At 48.9% G+C, this 27,238-nt stretch overlaps 1 protein-coding gene across 5 annotated transcripts in view; it reads right to left on the bottom strand.

Moving 5' to 3' along the window:
• Positions 1 to 27,238, bottom strand: part of MYO7A (myosin VIIA) — a 454,077-nt gene that overhangs the window by 262,900 nt on the left and 163,939 nt on the right. For all 5 annotated transcript variants that reach the window (XM_073661638.1, XM_073661622.1, XM_073661633.1 and 2 more), the window contains one exon: positions 5,053 to 5,129. In XM_073661638.1, the coding sequence (XP_073517739.1) occupies positions 5,053 to 5,129 (77 nt within the window). The remainder of the gene's footprint in view (positions 1 to 5,052; positions 5,130 to 27,238) is intronic.

Raw genomic sequence — 27,238 nt, 5'->3', positions numbered from 1 at the left:
AGTAAAAGGGCGGAACATCTCTGGAGCAGTCATCTCGATACGGGAGATGTTTGAGAGATGTAAAGCTCTGCGGTGTGGGAGATATGTTGTCAGTCTGGACCAGGCTAAAGCCTTTGACAGGGTTGATCACGATTATCTGTGGGCCACTTTGTCAAAGTACGGTGTTCCGGGACAATTCGTGGATTGGCTGAAGACTTTGTATAGAGAGGCGGTGAGCTTTCCTCTGACTAATGGTTGGCAGGGTGATACTTTTGGAGTTGGGGCGGGGGTGAGACAGGGCTGCCCACTGAGTCCGCTCCTGTATGTTTTCGCCATAGACCCGTTTCTGAGGTCACTGCAGGAGTGTGATTTTCAGGGGGTGCCGGTCCCCCACTGCCTGCCTCTGACTGTTGTTGCCTATGCTGATGATGTGACGTTGGTGATCTCCAATCCTCAAGAGGTGCGGATGTTATCGGCGGCCATCAGAAGCTACTCTGAGGCCTCCGGGTCTCTGGTCAACCTTGAGAAGAGTCAAGCTCTGTGGACATTAGACACTGATCCCGGCTTTGATCTGCCACAGTTTGCTAAGGCCTCCACCCATATTAAGATCTTAGGGGTTAAATTTGGGAGGGATGATAATGCCAAGCTAAATTGGGAAGAGAAATTGGAAACCGGAAATGCAAAGGTTCAGCGATGGAAGAACTGGAGGCTGACCTACAGAGAAAGGGTCGCTATGTTGAAGACCTACCTGGTCCCCATCTTCTTGTATGTCTCTGTTATTTTCCCTTTGCCAGAGTCTTTCTCAGCGAGGCTTTTCAGCTTGTTCTTCCAGCTCTTGTGGGGGAATAGGTTGAACCTAATAAAGAGGGGAGTAACGTACCTACGGCGGAGAGATGGTGGGCTGGATATGTTAAATCCAAGGGTTTTCTTTGACTCCCTGTTTCTAAAAGTGAATTTTGGGAACATGGACTCAAACAGTAGCTCCCTGTGGGTGAATAGTATCAAGGACTGGATATTGCCTTTTGCAGAGTCTTGGGTGCGAGGTGGCAGTCTCAAGAGGAGGAGATGGACAGGTGGCCACCTCCCCCAGTATCTGGACTACGGTCTGAAGTGTGTCAGGAAGTGGGGACTGGAGAGGTCTTACATTGAGAGCAATACGAGAAGAGACCTATATGCTCATGTATGTGGGACGTTCTTCTTTTCTCCACTGGCCCTGAGAGATTGTGTCACCACCACCCTGCAGGAAAGTCTCAGGTTCCTAAACGGGAAACGACTTCCTCCCAAACTGTTTGACATCTCTTGGCTTTCACTACATAGTCGGCTCTTTGTCAGGGGGAACCTGAAACATCTGAGTGTCTCTGATCGGAATTGCCCCCTTGGTTGTCAGCAGGAGGAGACTATGGAGCACTTTATCTGTGATTGCTGGGGAGGGAGGAAGATCTGGGAGGAGGTGTCAGCTAATCTAAAAATCCCCAGACTTCTGACCCTAAAGTATCCTGACATAATCTATGGTGTCCCATCCACTGTCAGTAACATCGACAGAGAGACCATGTACATTATAATCAGTGTCATAAAATACTATCACTGGCACATGAGAACCCGGGTGTCACTGCACAATGAGCCGTTCGATCACACCGCTGCAGCCAATCAGGTGATATCAGAACTCCGGTGGATAAAATCACTAGAAGTTGGAAGGAGTCAGAAAAACATAAAGTTATGGAGCAACGTAAAATTCAGTTAGGGAATATGATGATTATTATTATTATTATTATTATTTATTTTTTTTTTTTTCTCTTTCCTGCAGGCGTGGACTTTTTAATTTATTTATGTATATGATCTGATTATTTTAATGTTTTTTTTTTTTTTTGTATATATAACCCTTGTGATTTGTCTTTTTGTAATACTGGATGATTTTTGTTTGTTATAATTGTATTTATGTTTGTTTTTATAATAAAAATTGCCCCCTATGTACAAGAATATAACTACTACAATATTGCCCCCATGTAAAAGAATATAACTACTATAATGCTGCCCCCTATGTACAAGAATATAACTACTATAATACTGCCCCCTATGTACAAGAATAAAACTACTATAATACTGCTCCCTATGTACAAGAATATTACTACTATAATACTGCCCCTATATACAAGAATATAACTACTATAATACTGCCCCCTATGTACAATAATATAACTACTATAATACTGCCCCTACATACAAGAATATAACTACTATAATACTGCCCCCTATGTACAAGAATATAACTACTATATTACTGCCCCTATGTACAAGAATATAACTACTATAATACTGCCCCTATGTACAAGAATATAACTACTTTAACACTGCCCCCTATGTACAAGAATAAAACTACTATAATACTGCCCCTATGTACAAGAAAAGAACTACTATAATACTGCCCCTATGTACAAGAAAATAACTACTATAATACTGCCCCCTATGAACAAGAATATAGCTACTATAATACTGCGCCCTATGAACAAGAATATAACTACTATAATACTGCCCCCTATGTACAAGAATATAACTACTATAATACTGCCACTATGAACAAGAATAGAACTACTATAATACTGCTCCTATGTACAAGAATATAACTACTATAATACTGCCCCTATGAACAAGAATAGAACTACTATAATACTGCTCCTATGTACAAGAATATAACTACTATAATACTGCCCCCTATGAACAAGAATAGAACTACTATAATACTGCTCCTATGTACAAGAATATAACTACTATAATACTGCCCCCTATGAACAAGAATAGAACTACTATAATACTGCTCCTATGTACAAGAATAGAACTACTATAATACTGCCCCTAAGTACAAGAATATAACTACTATAATACTGCCCCTATGTATAAGAATATAACTACTATAAAACTGCCCCTATGTACAAGAATATAACTACTATAATACTGCCCCTATGTACAAGGATAGAACTACTATTATACTGCTCCCTATGTACAAGAATATAACTACTACAATATTGCCCCCATGTAAAAGAATATAACTACTATAATACTGCCCCCTATGTACAAGAATATAACTACTATAATACTGCCCCCTATGTACAAGAATAAAACTAGTATAATACTGCTCCCTATGTACAAGAATATTACTACTATAATACTGCCCCTATATACAAGAATATAACTACTATAATACTGCCCCCTATGTACAATAATATAACTACTATAATACTGCCCCTACATACAAGAATATAACTACTATAATACTGCCCCCTATGTACAAGAATATAACTACTATATTACTGCCCCTATGTACAAGAATATAACTACTATAATACTGCCCCTATGTACAAGAATAGAACTACTTTAACACTGCTCCCTATGAACAAGAATAGAACTACTATAATACTGCCCCTATGTACAAGAAAAGAACTACTATAATACTGCCCCTATGTACAAGAAAATAACTACTATAATACTGCCCCCTATGAACAAGAATATAGCTACTATAATACTGCGCCCTATGAACAAGAATATAACTACTATAATACTGCTCCTATGTACAAGAATATAACTACTATAATACTGCCCCTATGTACAAGAATATAACTACTATAATACTGCCACTATGAACAAGAATAGAACTACTATAATACTGCTCCTATGTACAAGAATATAACTACTATAATACTGCCCCTATGAACAAGAATATAACTACTATAATACTGCTCCTATGTACAAGAATATAACTACTATAATACTGCCCCCTATGTACAAGAATATAACTACTATAATACTGCCCCCTATGAACAAGAATAGAACTACTATAATACTGCTCCTATGTACAAGAATATAACTACTATAATACTGCCCCCTATGAACAAGAATAGAACTACTATAATACTGCCCCTATGTACAAGAATATAACTACTATAATACTGCTCCCTATGTACAAGAGTATAACTACTATAATACTGCCCTATAAGTACAAGAATATAACTACTATAATACTGCCCCTATGTACAAGAATATAACTACTATAATACTGCCCCTATGTACAAGGATAGAACTACTATTATACTGCCCCTATGTACAAGAATATAACTACTATAATACTGCTCCCTATGTACAAGAGTATAACTACTATAATACTGCCCTATAAGTACAAGAATATAACTACTATAATACTGCCCCTATGTACAAGAATATAACTACTATAATACTGCTCCTATGTACAAGAATATAACTACTATAATACTGCACCTACAAGAGTATAACTGCTATAATAATATTACTATAATATGCAGATCTGTAAAAAAAGACCTGGACCGCACATCTGAAACTTATACATTGATCTATTGCATCTAAGCAAAAACGTACAAAACAGAACACGTGGTTCTGAGTTTGATTCTTCTTAGTTCTTAATTCCACCTATTTTTGCTATAATGTAAGGGGTTGTGCAGTGGAAGAGGAGATTCTTCAGCGCTGTGCGGCATTTGTGACTGGAGACTGCCACCCAGCATTGTACTGGGGTGCCCAGAGCCCACCAGTAACCAACTCCGGGGCACCACTTTTTCAAATGTGACATTATCCTATATAGTGCCAAGTACTGCTCATGGAAGAGGGTGGTGGCCCACTCTTTTATAGGGGCCCACCAGAGGATTCTCCTGTTGTCCTGTGGGCCAGTCCAAGCCTGCTGCCATCTACTGTTCAAACGGAACACTGCCGAACTAAAGGATGGGGGAAGTGTTGCGGGAAGACCGGGTCTAAAAAGAGCACTGGGTCATGTTACAGCTGTGACGCAGCTAGCAGATATAAAAGGCCAGTGTAGTCAGTGCCTGGCACCGCACTTTTCAGGTCAGGGACCCACTGAGAGGTTCGCCGTGACATGGTAGTGGGCTTCATACTGTCTGATCAGATCATTAAACTAAGAACCTCATGTGCAGTTTTGTAAATTTTTGGTCAGCCGCAATAGATCAGTGGAGACATTTTAGATATGTGGACCACGTCTCCTTTCTCCAGCTATGGTATATAACTTTTATAATACTATCAAGTCTAGAAATAACTCACCTCCAATAGATTGGCTGCTGTCGTTAATGAGGTGGAATAAATCACTTCACAGGCGTCCAAGTTATCGTACATACGAGCTGCAGAAATAACATTTCATTATTTACATGTATGTATATTTCAGGAAGTGTTGTATACAATGTATTCCATCATTTTCTAATAACTCTCTAACTCTTCATCATAAAAACATATTAGTTCACAAGGAGATAATATCACTTAATGGACAAAGGATTTCTTTCTGTAACTTTATTATATTGCGCGTGTTCAGTAGGACCCATAAAAATCCATAAAGTGTAATCTATACAAGTGATGAGCTGTACAATAGCTGCGCCGTCTCCTAGTACATCCCGGACAGTATATTCTGCCAACCGGAATTTTATCTGACCGCACCATGAAACGGTATACTCAGTTTGTACAGGCTTCCCAGGCTACTAATATCAGCCCCCAGCTGAATACCTAGCCTTTACTAGCTATTAAAATGGGGGACACCAAAAAAATGATGTGGGGTCCCCCCTATTTTAATAGCTAGCAAAGGCTAGGCAGACAGCTGGGGGCTGATATCAATAGCCCAGGAAGGGTGTCATGAATATTGGCCCCCTCCCAGGCTAGAAACACCAGCCGTCATCCGCCCCAGAAATGGCGCATCCATAGGATGCGCCAATTCTGGCACTTAGCCTCGCTCTTCCCACTGCCCTGTAGCGGTGGCAGTGGGGTAATAGGGCTGGGGTTGATGTCAGCTTATAATGCCAGCTGACATCAAGCCCTGGTTAGTAATGGAGAGGCAGCTATAAGACGCACCCATTACTAACCCAATAGTGAAAGTGAAAAAAACACCAACACCCAGGATAAAATCTTTTAATTGAAATAAACACACAATACTTAAATATTCTAAATTAAACTCTACTTACCATATCGCCCAATCCAGCTGAATCCCATGTCTCCTGCAATAAAAGTAAAATAATTAACCAACCTCATCCTTACCTTTCCATGGTTCCCACGACGGCTCCAGCTCTGCTACATTGAGATGGCAGGCTGGATCGTAGCAGAACGCTGCCATCTAGCTTGCCATGCCGCAGAGACACTGAGAAGCGTGGGAGAATTCTTCGGCTCACGCGGTGACGTCATTTGCCGGCACCGCATGCGCAGGAGAATTCTCCCACGCTGTCAGTGACGTGCATGAGGTGAGCCGAGTTCATCTGGATGCCGGTCACACTGAGACACTGAGGAGCGCGAGCATGCTTGCGCTTCTCAGTGTCTCTGCGGCATGGCAAGCTGGATGGCAGCGTTCTGCTACGATCCAGCCTGCCATCTCAATGTAGCAGAGCTGGAGCCATCGTGGCAACCATGGAAAGGTAAGGATGAGGTTGGTTAATTATTTTACTTTTATTGCAGGAGACATGGGATTCAGCTGGATTGGGCGATATGGTAAGTAGAGTTTAATTTAGAATATTTAAGTATTGTGTGTTTATTTCAATTAAAAGATTTTATTCTAGGTGTTGGTGTTTTTTTTCACTTTCACTATTGGGTTAGTAAAGGGGGCTTCTTATAGACGCCTCCCCATTACTAACCTGGCTTTGATGTCAGCTGGCATTATAAGCTGACATCAACCCCAGCCCTATTACCCCACTGCCACCGCTACAGGGCAGTGGGAAGAGCGAGGCTAAGTGCCAGAATTGGTGCATCCTATGGATGCACCATTTCTGGGGAGGCTGAGGGCTGGTGTTTCTAGCCTGGGAGGGGGCCAATATTCATGGCACCCTTCCTGGGCTATTAATATCAGCCCCCAGCTGTCTGCCTAGCCGTTGCTAGCTATTAAAATAGGGGGACCACACGTCATTTTTTTGGGGGGTCCCCCATTTTAATAGCCAGTAAAGGCTAGGTATTCAGCTGGGGGCTGATATTAGTAGTCTGGGAAGCTCCGTGGGTATTACCCCCTTCCCAGGCTTCAAACATCAGCCCCAGCCGTCTGCTTAACCACCGCTAGAGACTAGAATTACGGGGGAACCCCATGCCACGATTTTTTAATAAATCCTTTATTTTAACACTAAATGACAAGTACAGTAACCAACACTGTCACTGTACTTATTATATATGTGACTGACATGTTTCTATCTATCAAATCTATGTGTGATGCTCTATTCTTTCTGTTCTAAATTGTCGGGTTCCGATGTTATAACTGTTTGTGGCTGCTGAATTGCCGGCTTTTTTAAAGAGACGGGTGCATGAAAATCGGAGGGCACTAGCGTGGTAAGAGTGCCCTGCTATGTTTTTCATGCACCCTCCTATATACCCTGCCTGCCTGTCTGCCTATATATTCTGCCTGCCTGCCTGACATGTTTCATTGAGCACTGTTCCCTTCAATTTGGGCAATTTTTGACCTTCTGCAGACCGCCGGGGGGGGGACCGCCAGAAAAATGCTCGAGTTTCCCATAGACTTACATTGGCTCGTTGCGCGGGTCGAGCACCCGAGTATCACGATGTGCTCGGCCCGGGCTTCGAGCACCCGAGCATTTTAGTGCTCGATCAACACTATTCTTCACTCGACAACTGCCATCCAACGGGAGTCAGAAATTGATGTGTTTGGTTGTCCTTTTTCTAATGTGTATAGTCAGCTAAGAAATATACATATAATTATTGTGACTGTATTACTGGAAAATGACTTTTCAAAAGTAGAAGTGTTAATAGTTTATTTTTATCAATTAACAGAGTGCAAAATGAATGAGCAAAAGAGAAGTGTAAATCTCATCAATATCTGACGACCATCCGTCGCCTTCATCACTTCTTCTCGTCACTAGCACACAGTTTTTGAAGGAACTCTGAATGAGGTTGTTCCAAACATCTTGGAGAACTAACCCCAGATCTTCTGTGTACAGTTCCAAACATCTTAGAAAACCAACTGCAGATCTTCTGTGTAGGAGCCTTGTGCGAATCCTTCTGTCTCTTGATGTGATCCCAGACAGACGGGATGATGTGAGATCAGGGATCTGCGGGGGCCGGATCATCACCTCCAGGACTCCTTGTTCTTAATGACATTGGCTGTGTGTTTGGAGTTGTTGTCCGGCTACAGAATAAATTTGGGGCCAACAAGATGCCTCCTAGATGGTATTACATGATGAGTAGGTATCTGCTGGGATTTCTCATTGAGGACCAATTCCCCAACTCAATTTGCTGAAATGCAGCCCCAAACTTGCAGGACCCCTCACTGTGCTTTACTGCTGCCTGCAGACCCTCATTATTGGGCCGCTCTCCAGCCCTTCGGCAACAAACTGCCTTCTGTTACAGCCAAATACTTTACATCTTGACTCGTCATTCTAGAGCACTTGTTGCCATTTTTATGTACCCCAGATCCTAAGTATAACATCTGTGCTGGTTTCTGCTTCGGCCGCTAGGAGGCGCCACACCGTTGTTGTGGGTGATAAGTCACCGAACAGCAGCTGACTCTGTGGCCCTTGTCCAGGGACCCCTGTGTGAGTCTAGATCCCTATGCAGGGGTTAAAGGGTGAAGGTCAGGGCAACCCCTGGGCTCTGGAAAACGGAGTAGTTTGCACCAAGCTTGTATTTGATAGCCATTTTGGAGCGCCCAGGTGACTATGAACAGTGCCTGCATGACACTATGTTTTTCTGCATACTTGAGTCGCTTAGCCTTGTTTCCATGTGGAAGGCTTTTTAGCTGCATTTCTTCCATGTAGACCGATTCCGGCCAGACTTCTCTGAACAGTAAATGGATGTAACTGGGTCCTACTGGCTGCTGCCAATTCTGAGCTGATGGCACTGCTGGACATCTTCTGATTCCAGTGGGAAGTAGTCATGATAGGGTGTCTTTCATCTGCTGCACTAAGAATTTCTGGCAGACCACAGCATCTAGAGTCCTCAAAGTTGCCCAATTCTTGGCATCCTTAATGCTGAGAAATACATCAGATACCTAGCCGTCATGCAATACCATCAAGGAGGCGTTTGATTGGATCCAAATTTATTCTGCATCCGGGCAACAATCCCAAACAAACAGCTAATGTCATTAAGAACTATCGTCAGCGTAAAGAAGAACGAGGAGTCCTGGAGGTGATGATCTGGCCCCACAGAGCCCTGATCTCACATCATCCCGTCTGTCTGGAATCACATGAAGAGACAGAAGGATCCGCACAGGACTCATACCCAGAAGATCGGGGCTCAGGTCTCCAAGATGTTTGGAACAACCTCCTGCTGAGATCCTTCACAAACTATGTACACGTGAACTTAGAAGAACTGAGGAAGGCAAAAGGCAGTCGGTCATCAAATATAGATGGGATTTACACTACCATTCAAAAGTTTGGGGTCACTTAGATAATTTTGTGTTTTCCATGAAAACTCATTCTTTTATTTATCAAATGAGTTGCAAAATGATTAGAAAATATAGTCCAGACATTGACAAGGTTAGAAATAATTGCAGCAATTACAGCATTGCAGACCTTTGGCATTTTAGCTATTAATTTGCTGAGGCAATCTTGAGAAATTTCCCCCCATGCTTCCTGAAGCCCCTGCCACAAGTTGGATTGGCTTGATGAGCACTTTTTGCAAACCATACGGTCAAGCTGCTCCCACAACAGCTCAATGGGGTTGAGATCTGGTGACTGCGCTGGCCACTCCATTACAGATAGAATACCAGCTGCCTGCTTCTTCCCTAAATAGTTCAGGCATAATTTGGAGGTGTGCTTTGGGTCATTGTCCTGTTGTAGGATGAAATTGGCTCCAATCAAGCGCTGTCCACAGGATATGGCATGGCACTGCAAAATGGAGTGATAGCCTTCCTTATTCAAAACCCCATTTACCTTGTACAAATCTCCTACTTTTCCAGCACCAAAGCAACCCCAGACCATCACATTACCTCCACCATGCTTGACAGATGGCGTCAGGCACTCTTCCAGCATCTTTTCAGTTGTTCTGTGTCTCAAAAATGTTCTTCTGTGTGATCCAAACACCTCAAACTTTGATTCGTCTGTCCATAAAACTTTTTTCCAATCTTCCTCTGTCCATTGTCTACGTTCTTTTGCCCATATTAATCTTTTCCTTTTATTAGCTAGTCTTAGATATGGCTTTTTCTTTGCCACTTTGCCCTGAAGGCCAGCATCCCGGAGCCGCCTCTTCACTGTAGATGTTGATACTCGTGTTTTGCGTTTACTATTTAATGAAGCTGCCAGTTGAGGAGCTGTGAGGCTTCGATTTCTCAAACTAGAGACTCTAATGTCCTTGTCTTGTTGCTCAGTTGTGCAGCGGGGCCTCCCACTTCTTTTTCTACTCTGGTTAGAGCCTGTTTGTGCTCTCCTCTGAAGGGAGTAGTACACACCGTTGTAGGAAATCTTCAGTTTCATGGCAACTTCTCGCAAGGAATAGCCTTCATTTCTAAGAACAAGAATAGACCGTCGAGTTTCACATGACAGTTCTCTTTTTCTGGAAAATTTGAGAGTTTCATAGAACAAACAAATGTAATGCTCCAGATTCTCAACTAGCTCAAAGGAAGGTCAATTTTATAGCTTCTCAAATCAGCCAAACTGTTTTCAGCTGGGCTAACATACTTGTGCAAGGGGTTTCTAGGGTTTTCTAAACATCCATTAGCTTCTTACACAGTTAGCAAACACAATGTACCATTAAAACTCTGGAGTGGTGGTTGTTGGAAATGGGCCTCTATACACCTATGTAGATATTGGAATAAAAACAAGATGTCTGCAGCTAGAATAGTCATTTACCACATTAACAATGTATAAAGTGGATTTCTGATTCATTTAATGTTAGCTTCATTGAAGAAAAATGTGCTTTTCTTTCAAAAATAATGAAATTTCTAAATGACCCCAAACTTTTGAAAGGTAGTGTATATTTCTGTTTTGTTCATTCACTTTGCATTTTGCTAATTGATGAAAAAAATACTATTAACACTTCTATTGTTGAAGACGTTCTTACTTTGCAGCATTTGTGTCACCCCAGGCCTGGATGCCACAAATATTAAAGGCTGTGTCTGAGAGCAGGAGGGAGGTTCCCTGGTTAGGGACGATTAGCATACAGCACCTCCTGTCCCAGGCCAGTAGGAGGAGCTGGCTGCCCCTATAAAAGCAGGAACTGGGGGCAGGGTTAGAGAGAACTGGACGACCTAGCTCAGGAGTGAGACTAGTCCCAGAGAAGGAGGGACAGTTCAGCTGTAGCTGAGGAGGTCGTGAGGCAGTGGAGGAACTGCTAGCCAGGGACGTACGGCGCCGAGAGCCTGTCCTGGCAGAAAGGGAGAATAATCTACCGGACATTGGGGTCCGAGGCTGTAAAGACTCTAAGTCCAGCAGCAGAGAACCAATCTGCGGGGGATTTCATGTCCTTTGGCCTAAAAAGCCCGGAGGCTCCGCCACAACAGAAGGGACCCGCAAAGCCAAGAGAGGCCAGAGGTAAAAGGAGCCCAAGTTGCAGGCCATACGGGTGAGAATACACGGCACGCTCAGGGACGTGGGCTATTTTACCACTAAAGGGGGAAATAGTCAGAAAGAGCTTAGAGAGCACGGTAGGCCTACACCCTCACCCTGACCAGAGGGACTTCCCGAGTGTTCACAGACATCCAGGCCCCCTTCTAGCCGGTACTGTTGTTGGGTCATTACCATCTGTTATAATAAAGACCCTGAACTGTTTAAGCGGACTCTGCATTCTGACCGTCGTGGACGGAACTATCACCCCCAACATCCACCTACACTACCCTGGGGCTACACTCCTCCCATGGGGAGTTATTCTACCTCTGTGCTGCACACCAACACCAGCCCCGGTGGCCTGCCCTGCAGCGGCGGTTATACCTGACCGCAATCCACGGGTGGCGTAGTCAGACATTTAAAACACTGATAAATAGACTGCCACAATTTGGTCTGACCACCCTGAGCCACGGGATCGGGTTGCCACTACTACCCCCAGCATCGTACAGAAGCCCGGTTCCGGGTACCCCACGGCCCAGGGGGCGAGTCAGCTTTGGCGTAGTTGGCGGGATTCTGACCAACCCGCCACAAACGGGTATTGCGTACCTGAAAAGACTTTATACTTACCTGAGTGAAGTTTCCCGCCATTCGAGGCCGTTTCCCGCCAAAAGGCGCCATCTTCGGGACGCCGCGCGGGAAGAAGAGGGGCGTGGATACCAAAAACCGCGTGAGACCTGAAGCCCCGCCCTACGTCCAGACGCTCCTCAAGGTCCTGGAAGGAGATCCAGCGGACGCCGACGTCATCACCCCGCGACACAAGGTCCTCACCCAAAGCATCGCGAGCGGAGCCGCGGCCTACAGAAGAGGATCGTCGGAAGGTAGGCCACACTTAACTAGGGGGGGGAGATGTCGGAAACGGAGGGGCCCACTACCACCAGCGTGGCTGCAGCAGCGGTGATGCCATTTTCCATGCCCTATATCCCCGGAGCGGCCTGGCTGCCCCAGTACTCAGGGGAATCCCATACATTGAGTGACTTTAAGGAAAGACTGCACAGTTTATTTAAAGTCTATCCCCTAACCGAAGAACAGAAAATCAGCATACTGACAGGGCAGTTAACTGGTGCGGCCCAGCGGGAGGTAAAATTATGGCCAGCTGAGGAGAAAAGGACTGTAAAGGACATTCTGACCCGGCTGCGGGGTACCTTTGACACCCGCACCTCAGCTGAAATTAAAATGCGGTTCTACGGATGTAAGCAGCGGACACAGGACAGCATCAGAGACTATGCCCTAAATTTACAGGAAGCCTTGGGAACAATCAAACAAGCTGACCCTGGCAGCGTGCAGGATACGGATAAACTATTGACTGACCAGTTCATAGAAGGTCTGCTGTCCAGCGCCCACAGAACCCAGCTGCGCCTCATGGCCCTACAGAACCCTGATTTGACTTTCGCACAGTTTAAAGAGAGAACCAACACCAGGTGACGCTGTAGCTTCCCGGCGCCCTGCCATCACTTACCACCAGGGGGGGCGCCCTACCCCGGAGACCTTGTGGGGGCCGATGTGCAGGCCTCAAACCCATCCCCGCCTGTAAACTTGCACCATCAGGTCCAAGAACTAACAAAGAGTGTTGCTGCATTGACCAGGACCGTACAATCGTTACAGATGGACCCGTCAGGACCAATCAAGCTGGCTTCCAGTCCGGAGGATGTCCCGTGGCGTCGACGGAGGAGGATCCCGTCATTCAGAGGGAGGCCCACCGACCGTTACACTGAGGATGGACAGCCGATTTGCCGCCGTTGCAGCCTGCCGGGACACATAGCCAGGTACTGTACTTTAAACGGGTCAGACCTGGGGCAGAGGGCCAACCCCCAGGCATAAGGTCATCAGGCCCGTCTAATTGGCGCGATAAGTACGTGGGGGGACGCCCGGTTTTACCCATAGTGCTGGACGGTATCCCCCTGAGTGCACTGCTGGACACCGGGTCCCAAGTGACTACCATCCCCTATGTACTTTTCAACACTGATATAACCCGTTATCCAGACGATGACTTGAGCATCATCGCCAGCAATGGCCAACCCGTGCCGCAGGTGGGGTTCAGAGAGATGACCATTAAGATTGGTAAAGTTGAACTGCCAGCACAGGGAGTGATTATTGTGGCCATTGAACGTCGAGAAAGTCACCCTAAAATAACCTTGGGTACTAACGTGATTGAAAATTATCTTTCAGAAGTAATTGTAATTTTGCAGCAGGTGGCGATGAATGCGAGCTCCAGCCAACAGAGGGTCCTCCAGAAAGAGATAAGAGCCCTGATGAGACGGCAAAAGGTAGAACTGTCTGGTGGTGAGATCGGTAGCGTGAGGATGAGCGACCCGTTCCCCATTGCCATGCCTCCCAAAAGTGAAATGATGATCTGGTGTCGGACTGCAATCGGGTTAAGAGGAAGAGACTACCAAGCCATGGTAGAACCCGTGTACTCAGACAGCAGGCCCACCATTTTGACAGCCCGGGGGGTGGTTGACGTCCGCCATGGAAGGGTGCCCATCCGGATCTTAAACATTGGGGAAAGGGAAGTACACTTGCCCCGGTACGCTACATTAGCCAAATTGTTTGCTGTCGAACACAATGCTCTCAGGGTCGTGGAACCCTTGCCTCCATCTCCCCCGGTGGAGGATAATGGCTCCCAGAAACACAAGGAGGACTGGTGCCAGAAACTCCATGTGGGTGCTGACTCCACTCCCTTGCACCAAAAACAAGTAGTCTACCGGGTGGTTCAGGAGTACGAGAGAATATTTAGTAAGCACCCGCTAGACTTCGGCAGAGTGAAAGGAGTAGAACACCATATCCCCACGGGGAGCCACCCACCAATAAAAGAGAGATACCGACCTGTACCCCCCACACACTATCAGAATGCAAAGGGCATGCTGAGAGAAATGAAAGAAGCTGGGGTCATTAGAGACAGTTGTAGGCCCTGGGCAGCCCCCTTGGTTCTGGTAAAAAAAAAAAGACGGTACTATGAGAATGTGCGTGGACTATAGACAAGTCAATTGTATCACCCATAAAGACGCATACCTGTTGCCTAGAATAGAGGAGTCTTTGGCCGCACTAAAATCAGCTAATTTCTTCTCTACTTTGGATCTTACTAGCGGGTACTGGCAGGTTCCTGTGGCAGAGGCTGACAAGGAGAAGACCGCCTTCACCACCCCGATGGGATTAAGTGAATTCAACTGTATGCCATTCGGGCTCTGCAACACACGCGGGACCTTCCAGAGGCTGATGGAATGCTGTCTAGGGCACCGAAACTTTGAGACGGTCCTACTTTACCTGGACGACATGATTGTATATTCAAAGACCTATGAGGACCATCTGAAACACCTGGCAGAGGTGTTCGAAGCCCTGGCAGGCTTTGGCCTGAAGGTGAAGCCCTCAAAGTGTCACCTGTTGAAACCGAAGGTACAGTACCTAGGACACGTGGTGAGTGCAAAGGGAGTAGCCCCCAACCCCAACAAGGTTACAGTAATCAAGAGCTGGCCAAGCCCCTCTAACATCAAAGAAGTGAGGCAATTCCTCGGGTTGGTAGGCTACTACCGAAGGTTCATCCCCGGATTCACTAAGATGGCAGCTCCAATGCAGGACCTCCTGATAGGTCAGTCTAAATCCAGAAGTCACAAGCCACCCTTCAAGTGGGATAACTTGGAAGAGGATTCCTTCCGCCAGCTGAAGATGGCCCTCACGGGGGATGAAATTCTGGCCTACCCTGATTATGGCCAGCCTTTTATCCTCCACACCGACGCCAGTAATGTGGGGCTAGGAGCCGTACTGTCCCAAAATCAACAGGGCAGGGAACGAGTGATAGCGTATGCCAGCCGGAAGCTGAGGCCCACTGAAAGAAACCCGGAGAATTACAGCTCCTTCAAGCTAGAATTCTTGGCAGTGGTGTGGGCCGTCACAGAACGGTTTAAACATTACCTGGCCTCCGCAAAGTTCACTGTGTACACGGACAACAACCCGTTGAAGCACCTGGACAATGCAAGACTAGGTGCCCTAGAACAGCGGTGGCTGGCCCGGCTATCAAATTATGACTTCACAATCAAATACCGGGTGGGCAGAACCAACGCCAATGCAGACGCCCTATCAAGAATGCCCCACCTACCCGAAGGAGAAGAAGACTCAGAAGAGCTGGAGGAAGTAGAGCTCCCTGCGTTCCACCGGTATGGGGCTGTGGGGGCCGTGATGACATTCCACTCGTCCTCCAGTCACTCCAAATTAAGGCTATGAGCATGGGTCAACCATTCAAAGAATGAGTCAGACAACAAGCTGGTTCAAACTCAGAGCACGCTCAAAAGACTACTACAGACAACGTTCTCAGCAATGTTCTGTGTTTATTCCTACATACACAAACCTAAATACACTACATAATGGGGAGGGGAAAGGGGTTGTCCGGGGCGGGGTAAGCCATGAAAGTCCAGTGTCTGGCCACTCCTGATTGGTCCACATCTCCTTATCTCAGTCTCTGGGCAGATATTGCAGCCGTCAGCTTATAATCTTGTTTCGTTTCTCTGAAATAAGTCTTGGCAACACTGGAACTGTCTTAGTTTAAGTTTCGATTTGAGTAATACGTAGCAAGGAAAGCTTATTGTTATAAGACACAAAATGGTGGTTAGTACATTAGCAAAAAAGCGTATAAAAGTTACAAAAGTATAAAAGTTACAAAAATATATATATTCTCTTTTACCCCGACAGGGCCACTCAGTATTCTCACCGGGTAAGAGACAAAGACCTAACCACCGTCATGTTCAACCCCTTACCCCACCACGGCTGGGCTGAAACGCAAGATAGTGACCCTGCAATTCGCCTGGTGAAAAACATGTTAACCCAGGCAGACGCTAGCCCTGGCCCGGACGCTCCAGAGGAAGCCAAGCAGTTATGGAAGGAGAAAAGCAGGCTATTCCTCTACGAAGGTAAGCTGTGCAGAAGACTTGTCAACCACCGGACGCACGAGCTGACCTGGCAAGTAGTGGTCCCAAGATGAGATGCAGCAATGGTCCTGGAGGCCTACCATAACAGAGCGGGACACTTCGGTTGGAAGAAACTAGAGTTCCTACTGAGAGAACGGTTCTTCTGGATCGGTATGAGAGGGGCCATAGAGAAGTGGTGCAGGGACTGCGGCCCATGTAACCTGAGAAGGAAGTACCGTACCAGCCAGAAGACACCCTTGAGGCCCATCGTCACCAGGCAGCCTCTTGAGCTGGTAGCTCTGGACCATGTAAAATTGGCTCCAAGCTGGTCGGGCTACGTCTATGCCCTGACACTAGTGGATCACTATACCCGGTTCCTGGTGGTGGTTCCTGTTAAAGACTTGACAGCCCAAACAGCGGCCAGAGCCTTCCAACAACACTTCTGCCATCCACACGGGTATCCGGAACAGGTCTTGACAGATCAAGGTTCAGTGTTCGAGGCGGAAATCTTCCAGGAGTTCTGCAACCTCTACAGCTGTAAGAAGATTCGGACAACGCCTTACCACCCGCAAACCAACGGGCTGTTTGAGAAAATGAATAATATCGTCATTGATCTCCTCAAGACGTTGCCCCTGGAAGAACGCAGCCTGTGGCCGGAGAAGCTGCCAGACCTGATAGACTTATACAACTATATCCCGGTGAATGCTACAAATATCACCCTGGCTTACCTGATGCGAGCAAGACCAGGTAAGTTGCCGATAGACCTGGAGATGGGAGTCCTTACACCCGAGGACACCTCCCTAGATGCGGACTGGGCTACGGAACGGCGGCTACAGTACAAGAAGGTACAGGAGAGCGTGGAGAGGAGCCTGGCTCAAGCAAGAGAAAAGCAAGAGAGGCTCTTCAACCAACACGCCCCTGCTGGTCCCCTGGAACCTGGCGAGCAGGTCCTGAAGCGGAAGAGAAAGCTTCACAAGCTAGATGACCAGTGGGAGAGAGATCCGTACACAGTACTGCCGTCCAACCACGACAACTCGAAGGTATGTGTAATTACCAAGGATGGAGGAGAAACCACTAGCACCGTCTCCAGAGACCACCTAAAACGGTGCCCCGAGCAACTACAGAGTGCAGGAGAAGATCAAGATGACCTTGAACCCGCAGAGGACAAGGAAGAAATAATCAGCACAGTTCTTGGGGAGTTTCCCCGGTCCTGGACTTGGATAAACGACGCAATAGTGGTACCCATCCTACACTTCCTTCAACCAACCCAGCAAGAACCTACAGGAGAGCAGGAAGAGTCAGAAGAACAAGCAGCCCCAGAGGCAGAAGAACCCATGCCAGCAGCCCAGGAGAGTCAACCCTCTGCTGACAGTGAGCCTGCCGTGCCTGCTGTAAGCCAAAGGACCCGCAGACAGCTGCCTGCACTGCCTGTAGACCCAGCTAGTAGCTGTACCCTTAATGCTAGTGGGGAAAGCCAGGTTAGACCACCACCAGACAGTGGGTTATGCAGGTCAACCAGGAGCACTAGGGGGCAGATACCCGCTCGCTGGAAAATATAGGGTGTATTAAGAACTGTAAATAACCCTTATAATTAATTGTCAAATGTTGAAATGTTTGAAAAGTTAATTGCATGACCAGTGATTATGTGTTTCAGTTTCTTTCAGTTGACTATATGGACTAGCAGGTTATGAACTTTGAGTAACCGGGACTGCTTGTAAATAATTGCACAAAGTGCCTCCTTTTGAAGCTTAACCGAGGAATGAATAAAGACTGTCAAGGACTCTGGGCTAGGACAGACCCCCACCTGGCTTAAGCTCCCTTTTTGCTGGTGATATGGACACCCGGTCACAGACCACACTGTGACCTAAAGAACTCAATTGTGTTTTGTTTGTTGCCATGTATTAATGTTGTGTTTATGGTCGTGCATATGTTACCCGGTTGTTTTTGGCCAAAAAGGCTTAGTCCCGGAGTACTAAACTTTTACTAGGGGGGAACGTGTCACCCCAGGCCTGGATGCCACAAATATTAAAGGCTGTGTCTGAGAGCAGGAGGGAGGTTCCCTGGTTAGGGACAATTAGCATACAGCACCTCCTGTCCCAGGCCAGTAGGGGGAGCTGGCTGCCCCTATAAAAGCTGGAACTGGGGGCAGGGTTAGAGAGAACTGGACGACCTAGCTCAGGAGTGAGACTAGTCCCAGAGAAGGAGGGACAGTTCAGCTGTAGCTGAGGAGGTCGTGAGGCAGTGGAGGAACTGCTAGCCAGGGATGTACGGCGCCGAGAGCCTGTCCTGGCAGAAAGGGAGAATAATCTACTGGACATTGGGGTCCGAGGCTGTAAAGACTCTAAGTCCAGCAGCAGAGAACCAATCCGCGAGGGATTTCATGTCCTTTGGCCTAAAAAGCCCGGAGGCTCCGCCACAACAGAAGGGACCCGCAAAGCCAAGAGAGGCCAGAGGTAAAAGGAGCCCAAGTTGCAAGCCATACTGGTGAGAATACACGGCACGCTCAGGGACGTGGGCTATTTTACCACTAAAGGGGGAAATAGTCAGAAAGAGCTTAGAGAGCACGGTAGGCATACACCCTTACCCTGACCAGAGGGACTTCCCGAGCGTTCTCAGACATCCAGGCCCCCTTCTAGCCGGTACTGTTGTTGGGTCATTACCATCTGTTATAATAAAGACCTTGAACTGTTTAAGCGGACTCTGCATTCTGACCGTCGCGGACGGAACTATCGCCCCCAACATCCACCTACACTACCCTGGGGCTACACTCCTCCCATGGGGAGTTATTCTACCTCTGTGCTGCACACCAACACCAGCCCCGGTGGCCTGCCCTGCAGCGGCGGTTATCCCTGACCGCAATCCACGGGTGGCGTAGTCGGACATTTAAAACATTGATAAATAGACTGCCATAATTTGGTCTGACCACCCTGAGCCACGGGATCGGGTTGCCACTACTACCCCCAGCATCGTACAGAAGCCCGGTTCCGGGTACCCCACGGCCCAGGGGGCGAGTCACATTGTTTCCACAGTTGCATAAAACCAGGGGCGGACCTACCGCCCGTGCAGCCCGTTCATTGAACGGGGGCCCCTCCAGCCTCCAGCAGGGCCGCCATCAGGGCATGACTGTCCTGACTCCAGTATGGGGCTCGGCCGGTCGGGGGCCCCCTCGGAGCCCCGTTGGGGCCCCCCTCTTGTGCGTCCCCTCATGGGGCCCCCACAGGGCCGGCGTCAGCACCCGGGCAAATGCCGGGGCGCTGAGCAGGCGGGGGGGCCCTCACCGTCGGGCACCCCACGTGCTATGGGACCCATGAGAGGAGGAGAGCGGTGTCAGCGCCTGCTCCCCCGCTTGCTCAGGGCCCCGGCACCCGGCACAATACTTATCCCTCCCCGTGCCTCCACAGCAGCTCCTGCATCCTCAGCGGCTGCTGCACTGTGACGTCTCAGGTCAGAGGGCGCGGTGGCGTCTTTACACCGCGCTCTCTCCTGAGCCGTCACTGCGCAGAGCGGGATGAGGCCGGCGACGCTGAGGAGTCCGGAGCAGCAGCAGCAGGTGAGAAGTGAGGTGAGTATTTGATTTTTTTTTTTTATTGTATGGAGGCCTGTGGCATTATAAGGGAGGGGGGTGAGGTGGGGGTGTGACATCCTGCATGGGGCATTATAAGGGAGGGGGGGATGTGACATCCTGCATGGGGCATTATAAGGGAGGGGGAGTGACATCCTGCATGGGGCATTATAAGGGAGGGGGGGTGTGACATCCTGCATGGGGCATTATAAGGGAGGGGGGGGTGACATCCTGCATGGGGCATTATAGGGGAGGGGGGGGTGACATCCTGCATGGGGCATTATAAGGGAGGGGAGGTGTGACATCCTGCATGGGGCATTATAAGGGAGAGGGGGTGTGACATCCTGCATGGGGCATTATATGGGGGAGAGGTGACATGTTGCATGGGGCATTATAAGGGAGGGGGGTGACATCCTGCATGGGGCATTATATGGGGGAGAGGTGACATGTTGCATGGGGCATTATAAGGGAGGGGGGTGACATCCTGCATGGGGCATTATATGGGGGGAGTGACATCCTGCATGGGGCATTATAAGGGGGGGTGACATCTTGCATGGGGCATTATAAGGGAGGGGGGTGACATCCTGCATGGGGCATTATAAGGGAGGGGTGGATGTGACATCCTGCATAGGGCATTATAAGGGAGGGGGGTGTGTGACATCCTGCATGGGGCATTATAAAGGGGGGTGACATCTTGCATTGGGCATTATAAGGGAGGGGGGGTGACATCCTGCATGGGGCATTATAAGGGAGGGGGTGTGTGTGACATCCTGCATGGGGCATTATAAGGGAGGGGGGGTGACATCCTGCATGGGGCATTATAAGGGAGGGGGGGTGTGACATCCTGCATGGGGCATTATAAGGGAGGGGGGGTGTGACATCCTGCATGGGGCATTATAAGGGAGGGGGGGTGTGACATCCTGCATCGGGCACTATAAGGGGAGGGGTGACATCCTGCATGGGGCATTAAAAGGGAGGGGGGGTGTGACATCCTGCATGGGGCATTATAAGGGGGGGTGACATCCTGCATGGGGCATTATAAGGGAGGGGGGGTGCGTGACATCCTGCATGGGGCATTATAAGGAAGGGGGGTGTGTGTCATCCCGCATGGGGCATTATAAGGGGGGGTGACATCCTATATGGGGTGAACAGCCTGCATGGGGCATTATGTGGGGGGAACAGCCTGCGTGGGGAATTATGTGGGGAGGACAGCCTGCGTGGGGCATTATGTGTGGGGAACAGCCTGCATGGAGCGTTATAAGGGAGGGGGGTGTGACATCCTGCATGCGGCATTATAAGGGAGGGGGGTGTGACATCCTGCATGCGGCATTATAAGGGAGGGGGGATGTGACATCCTGCATGGGGCATTATAAGGGAGGGGGGGTGTGACATCCTGCATGGGGCATTATAAGGGAGGGGGGGTGACATCCCGCATGGGGCATTATAGGGGAGGGGGGTGACATCCTGCATGGGGCATTATAAGGGAGGGGGGTGTGACATCCTGCATGGGGCATTATATGGGGGGAGAGGTGACATCCTGCATAGGGCATTATAAGGGAGGGGGGGTAACATCCTGCATGGGGCATTATATGGGGGGAGTGACATCCTGCATGGGGCATTATAAGGGGGGGTGACATCCTGCATGGGGCATTATAAGGGAGGGGGGGTGACATCCTGCATGGGGCATTATAAGGGAGGGGGGGGTGACATCCTGCATGGGGCATTATAAGGGGGGTGACATCCTGCATGGGGCATTATAAGGGAGGGGGGGTGACATCCTGCATGGGGCATTATAAGGGGGGGTGACATCCTGCATGGGGCATTATAAGGGAGGGGGTGTGTGACATCCTGCATGGGGCATTATAAGGGAGGGGGGTAACATCCTGCATGGGGCATTATAAGGGAGGGGGGGTGACATCCTGCATGGGGCATTATAAGGGAGGGTGTGTGTGTGACATCATGCATGGGGCATTATAAGTGAGGGGGGGTGTGGCATACTGCATGGGGCATTATAAGGGAGGGGGGGTGACATCCTGCATGGGGCATTATAAGGGAGGGGGGGTGACATCCTGCATGGGGCATTATAAGGGGAGGGGTGACATCCTGCATGGGGCATTAAAAGGGAGGGGGGGTGACATCCCGCATGGGGCATTATAGGGGAGGGGGGATGTGACATCCTGCATGGGGCATTATAAGGGAGGGGGGGTGTGACATCCTGCATGGGGCATTATAAGGGGGGGTGACATCCTGCATGGGGCATTATAAGGGAGGGGGTGTGTGACATCCTGCATGGGGCATTATAAGGGAGGGGGGTGACATCCTGCATGGGGCATTATAAGGGAGGGGGGGTGACATCCTGCATGGGGCATTATAAGGGAGGGTGTGTGTGTGTGACATCATGCATGGGGCATTATAAGTGAGGGGGGTGTGACATCCTGCATGGGGCATTATAAGGGAGGGGGGGTGACATCCTGCATGGGGCATTATAAGGGAGGGTGGGTGACATCCTGCATGGGGCATTATAAGGGGAGGGGTGACATCCTGCATGGGGCATTAAAAGGGAGGGGGGGGTGACATCCTGCATGGGCCATTATAAGGGGGGGTGACATCCTGCATGGGGCATTAAAAGGGAGGGGGGGTGACATCCTGCATGGGGCATTATAAGGGGGGGTGACTTCCTATATTGGGTGAACAGCCTGCATGGGGCATTATGTGGGGGGGAACAGCCTGCGTGGGGAATTATGTGGGGAGAACAGCCTGCGTGGGGCAATATGTGTGGGGAACAGCCTGCAAGGAGCGTTATAAGGGAGGGGGGGTGGCATCCTGCATGGGGCATTATAAGGGGGGGGGTGACATCCTGCATGCGGCATTATAAGGGAGGGGGGATGTGACATCCTGCATGGGGCATTATAAGGGTGGGGGGGTGACATCCTGCATGGGGCATTATAATGGAGGGGGGTGTGTGACATCCTGCATGGGGCATTATAAGGGAGGGGGGTGTGACATCCTGCATGGGGCATTATAAGGGAGAGGGGTGTGACATCCTGCATGGGGCATTATATGGGGGGAGAGGTGACATCCTGCATGGGGCATTATACGGGAGGGGGGGTGACATCCTGCATGGGGCATTATATGGGGGGAGTGACATCCTGCATGGGGCATTATAAGGGGGGGTGACATCCTGCATGGGGCATTATAAGGGAGGGGGGTGTGACATCCTGCATGGGGCATTATAAGGGAGGGGGGGATGTGACATCCTGCATGGGTAATTATAAGGGAGGGAGGGGGGGTGACATCCTGCATGGGGCATTATAAGGGAGGGGGGGTGACATCCTGCATGGGGCATTATAAGGGGGGGTGACATCCTGCATGGGACATTATAAGGGAGGGGGAGTGTGACATCCTGCATGGGGCATTATAAGGGAGGGGGGGTGACATCCTGCATGGGGCATTATAAGGGAGGGGGGTGACATCCTGCTTGGGGCATTATAAGGGAGGGGGTGTGTGTGACATCCTGAATGGGGCATTATAAGTGAGGGGGGGTTGTGACATACTGCATGGGGCATTATAAGGGAGGGGGGTGTGACATCCTGCATGGGGCATTATAAGGGAGGGGGGTGACATCCTGCATGGGCATTATAAGGGAGGGGGGTGTGACATCCTGCATGGGGCATTATAAGGGGGGGGGGGTGACATCCTGCATGGGGCATTATAAGGGGGGGTGACATCCTGCATGGGGCATTAAAAGGGAGGGGGGGTGACATCCTGCATGGGGCATTATAAGGGGGGTTGAAATCCTGCAGGGGGCATTAAAATGGAGGGGGGGTGACATCCTGCATGGGGCAATATAAGTGAGGGGGGGTGTGACATCCTGCATGGGGCATTATAAGGAAGGGGGGGTGTGTGTCATCCTGCATGGGGCATTATAAGGGGGGGTGGCATCCTATATGGTGGGAACAGCCTGCATGGGGCATTATGTGGGGGCAACAGCCTGCGTGGGGCATTATGTGTGGGGAACAGCCTGCATGGAGCGTTATATGGGGGCCAGTATTCTGTATGGAGCGTTATATGGGGGCCAGTATCCTGCATGGAGCGTTATATGGGGGCCAGTATCCTGTATGGAGCGTTATATGGGGGCCAGTATTCCGTATGGAGTGTTATATGGGGGCCAGTATCCTGTATGGAGTGTTATATGGGGGCCAGTATTCTGTATGGAGCGTTATATGGGGGCCAGTATTCTGTATGAAGCATTTTATGGGGGCCAGTATTCTGTATGGAGCGTTATATGGGGGTCAGTATTCTGTATGGAGCGTTATATGGGGGCCAGTATTCTGTATGGAGCGTTATATGGGGGTCAGTATTCTGTATGGAGCATTTTATGGGGGCCAGTATTCTGTATGGAGCGTTATATGGGGGCCAGTATCCTGTATGGAGCGTTATATGGGGGCCAGTATTCTGTATGGAGTGTTATATTGGGGCCAGTATTCTGTGTGGAGCATTTTATGGGGGCCAGTATCCTGTATGGAGCGTTATATGGGGGTCAGTATTCTGTATGGAGCGTTATATGGGGGCCAGTATTCTGTATGGAGCGTTATATGGGGGCCAGTATTCTGTATGGAGCATTTTATGGGGGCCAGTATTCTGTATGGAGCGTTATATGGGGGCCAGTATCTTGTATGGAGCGTTATATGGGGGCCAGTATTCTGTACGGAGCGTTATATGGGGGCCAGTATTCTGTGTGGAGCATTATATGGAGACTAGTATCCTGTATGGAGCATTTTATGGGGGCCAGTATTCTGTATGGAGCATTTTATGGGGGCCAGTATTCTGTATGGAGCGTTATATGGGGGCCAGTATTCTGTATGGAGCTTTATAAGGGGACCAGTATCTTGTATGGAGCGTTATATGGGGGCCAGTATTCTGTATGGAGCGTTATATGGGGGCCAGTATTCTGTGTGGAGCATTATATGGAGACCAGTATCCTGTATGGAGCATTTTATGGGGGCCAGTATTCTGTATGGAGCATTTTATGGGGGCCAGTATTCTGTATGGAGCGTTATATGGGGGCCAGTATCCTGTATAGGGCCTTATATGGGGGCCAGTATACTGTGTGAAGCGATTCGCCGGTTTCTGAGCTATTGTGGAATTTACAATAGATATCACTCATGTAATGTAAGAAGTGAAATATTTGCATTGTACTATATCTATATTTCGCTGCGGTATCTGTGCAACATGAATCGTGGTATGTGATAAAGGGGCCCACTGAGACTCTTTCGCCCGGGGCCCACAAAAACATGGAGCTGGCCCTGGGCCCCCGGCCCCATGCTGAGCGCTAAGCGCCGGGACATCTCAGCGCTGCTTTCCTCTGTATAGCAGTGCAGCGCTGCTGCGGCAGCGCCTTCATGATTCCCCTGACTTCCGGTCATGTGACGGCGCCGTCACATGGCTGGAAGTCAGGAGAACCTGGTGGCAGCGACGAGGACGAGCGCCAGGATTCTGCAGGGATCGCATGGGGGTAAGCATAACAAGTTTTATTTTATTTTAAATACAATTAATTAACTAGGAGTGGGGGGAATCAGAGATGCACGGGGGGGTGAGAGATGCACAGGGGGGGATGAGATGCACAGGGCGGGTGAGATGCACGGGGGGATGAGATGCACAGGGGGGGATGAGATGCACGGGGCGGGTGAGATGCACGGGGGGAATGAGATGCACGGGGGGAATGAGATGCACGGGGGGAATGAGATGCACGGGGGGGTTGGATGAGATGCACGGGGGGATGAGATGCACGGGGGGATGAGATGCACGGGGTGGATGAGAGCTGCACATGGGGGGGATGAGATGCACGGGGGGATGAGAGCTGCACATGGGGGGATGAGAGCTGCACATGGGGGGATGAGAGCTGCACATGGGGGGGATGAGAGCTGCACACGGGGGGATGAGAGCTGCACATGGGGGGGATGAGAGCTGCACACGGGGGGGTGAGATGCACATGGGGGTGATGAGAAATGCACGGGGGGAGAGATGAGAGATGAGAGATGCACATGGGGGGGTGAGAGATGCACGGGGGGGGAAGAGATGCACATGGGGGTGATGAGAAATGCACGGGGGGAGAGATGAGAGATGCACATGGGGGGGATGAGAGATGCACGGGGGGGTGAGAGATGCACGGGGGGGGAAGAGATGCACATGGGGGGGTTATGTTTACATAACTTTGTTGCCCTATGAAGGGCAGGGGGTGAGGCCAAAAATTTCTTGCACAGGGGCCCGCTACAGTCTGGTCCGCCCCTGCATAAAACCACTATCACGATATAGAGGATATATACGTATAAAATCAGAAATCTTGCAATTTTCTCAATATCGTACATCCATATTTCCTGTTCTCTATAAAAGACTTTTCAGCTGTCACATTATCATCATACATAGGATTACAAATGAAAAATAAGGCCTCTATACACAGTACACAGCACAGGATCCACCATTCATAATAGGTGATATCACAGCTCACCTCCTCCTCCTATACAATGACTGATAACACCTCTATATACAGTAGATAATATAGGATCCACCATTTACAATAGGTGATGTCACAGCTCACCTCCTCCTCCTCCTTTACAATGACAGATAACACCTCTATATACAGTAGATAACACAGGATCCATCATTCACAATAGTTAATGTCACAGCTCACCTCCTCCTCCTGTACAATGACTGATAACATCTCTATATACAGTAGATTATACAGGATCCACCATTCACAATAGGTGATGTCACAGCTCACCTCCTCCTCCTGTACAATGACTGATAACACCTCTATATACGGTAGATAACATATACATGGTATAATGTCTACCATCCTGGGCCACTGATCAGCCGGCAGCATGAATTGCGGTTCAGAGACCCGGCTGCAATACATTTCAACTAAATGGGTGTCCTTGGACAGAGACCCAGCTGAAATAGCTGCTAGTGTTGGCGGGTCCCTCTCCCGCATGGGCTCGGTCATGGTCGCACTCTCTGCTAACGCAATAGTTACTTCCGTGCCTTTTTGGATGTGTAACCATTATACTGTGCACCTCTTTGGATGTGTAACCATTATACTGTGTACCTCTTTGGATGTGTAACCATTATGCTGTGCACCTCTTTGTATGTGTAACCATTATGCTGTGCGCCTCTTTGGATGTGTAACCATTATGCTGTGTGCCTCTTTGGATGTGTAACCATTACACTGTGCACCTCTTCGGATGTGTAACCATTATACT

Source organism: Phyllobates terribilis, unplaced genomic scaffold, assembly GCF_046119375.1.
Source record: "Phyllobates terribilis strain yellow unplaced genomic scaffold, ASM4611937v1 Scaffold_2__4_contigs__length_985480577, whole genome shotgun sequence".
Taxonomy (NCBI): Eukaryota; Metazoa; Chordata; class Amphibia; order Anura; family Dendrobatidae; genus Phyllobates; species Phyllobates terribilis.
The sequence above is the reverse complement of the archived record's forward strand: the minus strand, read 5'-3'. Positions and strand labels throughout refer to the sequence as shown.